Genomic DNA, 5,409 nt, shown 5'->3' on the forward strand with positions numbered 1-5,409 from the left:
GTTCCGTTCCCGGCGCCAGGGGGGTGTTGGGTTGTCACTCGGGATGACAGCAGGGACGGGCCCTCAAGGGTGGTGGCAGTGCCTGGCTGTCCCTGGCTGTTCCGGCGGGGCCGTGCTCACGGCCCGAAGCGGTGCTAGTTGACAGATATATATGTAGTCTGTTCCCCTGTGAAGAAAGACGCTCCGTTGTTTTTGGCACAGGCTGTGCCTGGTCTAAGAAACGCGGAGTTTGGAGTTCACAGTGAAAAGTACTGGACAGGACTGGTCAGAAGGCAGTGAGATTGCCCGCAGAAGAATGAGCATCATTCACATGTTATGTCAGTTTTGTAGAGTCCACGTGTGTTCAGACCTCAACATCAGCTCCTGATTTCTGTATTTTAGTTTATTCTATATGGCACAGCTAGTTGCACGCTGATAACTCATCAATGGACTTGGAAGCTAAAGATGAAGAAGAAGAGAGTCTGCAGACAGCTTTCAAAAAGCTGAGAGTGGATGCAGCAGGGTAAGTGAGCAACAAAAAGAACCATGTAATTTGTCGTTTTCTCATTAAATATTTGTGTTTGTTTTCTTTTATTCTGAATCTCAAAACAAATGTCACAGATTGGTGAAAGGTTCCTTACTCTCCACGAGGAGACAACCTCATCACTTCACATCAAATGGAGTCATTAGAAACTGTCTAATAGGCAAAGCAGTACTTTATTATTGACTAATTTTGACACAGTGCAACTGAAATTACACAATGACTGTATGAAAACATGAAATGACTCGCCCAGAGCAGTGACCCCACTCTTAACTGTTGTGGTAGCTGTCATTGCCTTGTGTGATACAGAACTTGTTTGTCCGTTCATGCAAATGCTGGTGTCTTCAACCACATTATCAGCCTTTACTGTAGTGCATTAAGATGTTCCTGGAAAGCATCTGAAGGACAGCACCATCACTTCGTAGTGTGCTGGAGGGCCCAGTCTCATGGGAAATTGTCAGGTTAAATATGAGCACTGTTCATTTCTAATTTGGGGGGATTTTGTAGAGTAAAATGTCTGCAGACATTCTTATACTAAAAACTTATTCCATAATACACTGGATATACTGATAATATGTAGTGTAAGTGGCTTCCTTAAAAGGAGGACTTAATAAAATTATGCAGTGTGACACTTGTGAGGTAGTTCACTTCTGTCTGTGAGCTCCCAAAAGACTTCAGGAGAAAGCTTTGGACTGATAATTAATGTTACCATGTGAATTCATCTCCATAGCTATCAGTGCTGCAAACTCACGACCTTCTCTGCATGTTGAAGTATATTTTACTTTGCTACTTGTTTCCTCTAATTCAGGAGGTCTTATGTTAAATGTGGAAAAAAAATAGCTGTTCTCTAACAAGGAGCTATGCTTATTAAGTGTACCACTGTTGATGTATTGCCAGTGACAGACTATGTGGAATTCTGGTTGATTCCTGATGGTATCTTCTTAGGCATAAAAAGATCTTGTTTTGCAGGCATGCGTTTTGAACAGCTCAAGTCTTGTGACTAAACCCTTAAGATCAGCTTTGGGCAGAGTACTTGGGCTCTTCTGCCAGAATTTCAGCCCCATTTCTTACGATTTCCTATCCCATGTTCCAAATCACACATACAGCCATTGTGTAGATAGATTCACATGCTGAGGCATTTGTTTGTTGTCTGAGCCTCCAGGACCAGATGTTTTTTTCATTCCATGTTTATCTGGGAAATTTAATGAGAAATAAATCAGTAATCTGTCCTTGACTGTTGTACCTCATCCACTGCTCCACTGACTCCTCCTCAGCCTGCTGCTGTGGGTTCCTGACTTTGCATTTTAGATGGGTACGAGTCTACCTTTAACAGCTATTGTCTGACAAGAACATTTGGAACCCAAGTTACATTCCTTTAATGTGTCATTTTGGTACATATAGGGCATGACATCAGCCTCTGGGCATTTTGGCCTCCTTTCATTTCATCTCTTCTATCTTTAGACACTCAACTGAGGTCAGACTAGTAAGAGTGGTTAGATAAATCCCTGTAATATCCTGTTTCTAACCACTGACTGTAGAGGAGGCCAAGGCTGCAAACTTGGCTAAACATCTACGGCGAACAGGCTGAATCTAGAACTCTGAAGCAGTGTGCTCAGGCCTTACTGTAACGTGGCATTTTCCTTCTTACTCAGATGTATTGCAGCTCTGTCTGTGGGCGATGGGACGATTCTCAGAACACCGATAAGAGCAGCCATGGATGGAGCCAAGCAACAGACCATCTGCTCGAAGGAAGCATGGCATGGGTAAAACATACCCTTCACTGCACCCTGCATGTGTTTCTGGTTTGAGGCATTTAACACTTGCATACTGTTTCCAGTGAAAGTTGTTGTTAATTAGTTGCTTTAACGTATCTTTTCTCTCCTTTCTATTACAAAACTTTACCTGAACTGTTTGATATGATGTTTTTTAAGGGACTTTCATCAAAGACTTTAAAAACAATATTGCCTCTTCCTAGAGAGGGTACCTAAAACTTTATTTACTACTGATTCCCTCAGAAGTCCTTTTCTTCAAGTCTTATACATTTTCAACCCCTTCTCACCTCTTCCTTGGGTTGTTTTATTTCTGTATTGAAGTATCTGGATATTCAAAGCAATTCTGTCAGCAGCTCCAAGTAATATCCAGGTTCTGCACTTCAGTTCCAGTTGGGATGACAGAGTGTCATTTGCTTAACACAGAAGATGTGGGGGAAGTACCTTTGAAATAGGGCTGTTTGTATGTGTCTGTCCTTTGGAGGAGCCCCAGTTTCTTCAGGCTCCTCCACTGTTCCTGTCAAGAGATTGTAAGTGACGGGTCACCTGATTCTTCTAAGCAGAAAAAAAACCAAACTCCTTCTAAAACGTTTTTAGGCACATTTAGCTTAGTGAGCTCTGGTGTAGAGTCTGGAGTTACCTACTTGCTCGCCTGTTGTAACCCTGCAGGTGTGTGAGAAAGCCTTCCAGAGGAACGGCAAGAGTCCCACGTCGCAGACGCTCCAAGTCTCCTGTCCTGCATCCTCCCAAGTTTACGTATTGCAATATGAAAGCCAACAGCCAGCTGAAACACAAAACCCAGGCAGACACATCAAAGGGTAATATCAGTTCAGACATTTTCGTTACAGCAGAACACGGTACGAAGGACAGGCACGATTCTCACTTTGAGGCCAGTCATGACAGAACTGAACCTTTGGAAGCTTTCACCACTGAAGAGCCTTTGGAGAAGTCAAGAGAGAATTGCCCTGCTCTCTCCTCATCCTTTGAAACTAGCTTGCATTCTAGCCAAACCTCAGATTTCCAGACCTTATCCATGCTCAGCAACAGCAAGCAGTGCCCTTGTACGGACAAGAAATGCCAGTGCAAACAGTGGCGAACCATGGAGGTGTACTCCTTCTCCGGCTTACGGAGCGTCCTGTCAGAGTGCGAAAAGGCGGTCCTAGGAGTCCATGCCCAGTCGCTTCAAAATAGATCCCCTTGTGGGACAGCCTCTTCAGGTTCTCCTAGATCTTGTTCTGAACAAGCTCGAGCCTTTGTGGATGACGTGACTATTGAAGATCTTTCGGGATACATGGAGTACTACCTGTATATTCCCAAGAAAATGTCTCACATGGCAGAAATGATGTACACCTGACTGAAAACAACAGAGAATCCTGAATCGGAATTTGTGATAATGGTTGCGTTAAATGCCTTGTCAGTGCCACGTTTTCACTGTTGTGTGTTTGATCAAATGTTTTGCCTCATACAGTTTAGTTTTGTAATAAAATGAAAAATAGGATATAGTTTCTGAGCTTAGTTCTAAAAAGAATGCACTGAAGTCTCCGAATACCTTAACAAAAGCACTGTAGATCAAATGAACTCCCTTTGGTTTTTGGTTTGTGCTGTGGATATTCAACCTCTGTATGCTGTTTCACTATTGTTTTGGAAAAAAAAAAAAAAAGGCTTTTAGGTTTTGTTCTGAAATTTTGCAGTGTTTGGAAGGTTCATTCTTAATGTGTCCCAGTACTTAGAGAAATGTTTCGTAGCTACAGCTCTATCCTCATCCTGCTCTAGAGAGAAGAAGGAGAAGGCATTCAGTATTTTGGATAGGATGGATCTCGTTTCCTTGAACACTGGCTCTTTTTTAGTTGGATCAAATTGTGAGTGCTTCCTCCTCACGAATTTGTTGTGAGGTACAGAATGTGCGAGCGTGTGCTTGGACCCTTTCAGAATCTAACTAGATCACTCTTAAGCAGTTCTATTTTTCTGCAGATAAGTGAAGCTCTTAGAAGCAAAAATATATTTTGTTATTTGTGCTTTACAGATGGAATAATTTAGGGAGGAGCGAAGCCAGCTAACAGGTTTTTTTGGGCCATGCTGTCTCAGAAGTGGAGATGGTGGAGCCATCTATACAGCTTGTTTCTGAGTATGTTTGATACACAAAGCAGTTGGAAATAGCGTAAGCAGGAAGTGTGTATCGTATGGGCTTTGTGGTGTGGAGCTATAACGTTCCTTCTGGTTGAAAATATTGAAATAAAAAATGTTGCTGAGACTTGCATTAATAAATGTTTGTCAAAACCCAGCAAATTAAAGACTTGATGATTTGACTTACACTCATCTCCCCTCAAGACCCTTTTTTTAAAAAAACAACACTGAAGTCTCCTTTCAATGTTAGCTGTACACATATGCTAAACAACAATGTTTGAGTAAATACTGTGATTTTTTACTTGCACACATAAAAATTAGTGGTCAGCCAGCCAACGAGTCACAACCAGTTGTATAAAAATAGATTATAGCAGATACAGTTGGCCTTGTATTGCGTGCTAGAGAAGTCTCAGACATTCTAGATGATAATCGTTGTCTGTAGATTTTATTCTAATCACCCCTAAAATTTACACTGTGAATCCAGGAAGCTCAGATTTAAAGTTCAAACAAATCCAAATAACATAAGAATACAACTAAAACTGTTACTTTGCTTCTCAGTGTCATGCAGTTATTTAGCATGTGATATTGGCTCAAACTCTCAAATTAAATTTAATCACTTTCTAAATTTTCTTGGGTTAGTACTTTACTGTCCCCTTCACCTTCCTCTTCCAGCCCTATCCTGCATACCCCCACACAGTTTGTTTTTTTCCTCACTTTCCTGTCTTTCTCCCTACAGTAAATCTGGTATAACATGTACTTTGCTTTTAAATGTAAATATTTAGTACTAGTTATCTTTGCTGTTGTTTTTCAAAGGCTATTTCTGCTTCAGCAGAGGATGCCTGCTTGTGTTCTGCTCATGTTTTGGTTTTGTGCCCTGTTTAAAATTGTTGGAAGGTATTGTTGCTAGATGCAATATTTCTCCCTTTTCGACTCTTTGACAATTACCCTGCCTCTCAGTGAGTGGTGACCTGGAGGCCGTGTGTCTGAAGCTGGGGC

General features: G+C 41.7%; 1 protein-coding gene across 1 annotated transcript; it reads left to right on the forward strand.

Moving 5' to 3' along the window:
• The first annotated feature begins 380 nt into the window (after positions 1-380).
• Positions 381-3,643, forward strand: LOC104464558 (oxidative stress-responsive serine-rich protein 1-like). The gene is made up of 3 exons (XM_010077296.1): positions 381-502; positions 2,173-2,283; positions 2,959-3,643. Exons 1-3 carry the CDS (start codon positions 426-428, stop codon positions 3,641-3,643), a joined length of 873 nt encoding a protein of 290 aa, XP_010075598.1. The 5' UTR covers positions 381-425.
• The last annotated feature ends 1,766 nt before the right edge of the window (positions 3,644-5,409 follow it).

Source organism: Pterocles gutturalis, unplaced genomic scaffold (assembly GCF_000699245.1).
Source record: "Pterocles gutturalis isolate BGI_N339 unplaced genomic scaffold, ASM69924v1 scaffold34228, whole genome shotgun sequence".
In the NCBI taxonomy this organism is placed as follows: Eukaryota; Metazoa; Chordata; class Aves; order Pterocliformes; family Pteroclidae; genus Pterocles; species Pterocles gutturalis.

Excerpts from the sequence above, each read along its gene's own strand:
- LOC104464558 (XM_010077296.1), top strand. The coding sequence starts at position 426 with ATGGACTTGGAAGCTAAAGATGAAGAAGAAGAGAGTCTGCAGACAGCT. Across the intron at positions 503-2,172 it reads CTGAGAGTGGATGCAGCAGG|ATGTATTGCAGCTCTGTCTG; the intron begins GTAAGTGAGCAA and ends CTTCTTACTCAG. Across the intron at positions 2,284-2,958 it reads TCGAAGGAAGCATGGCATGG|GTGTGTGAGAAAGCCTTCCA; the intron begins GTAAAACATACC and ends GTAACCCTGCAG.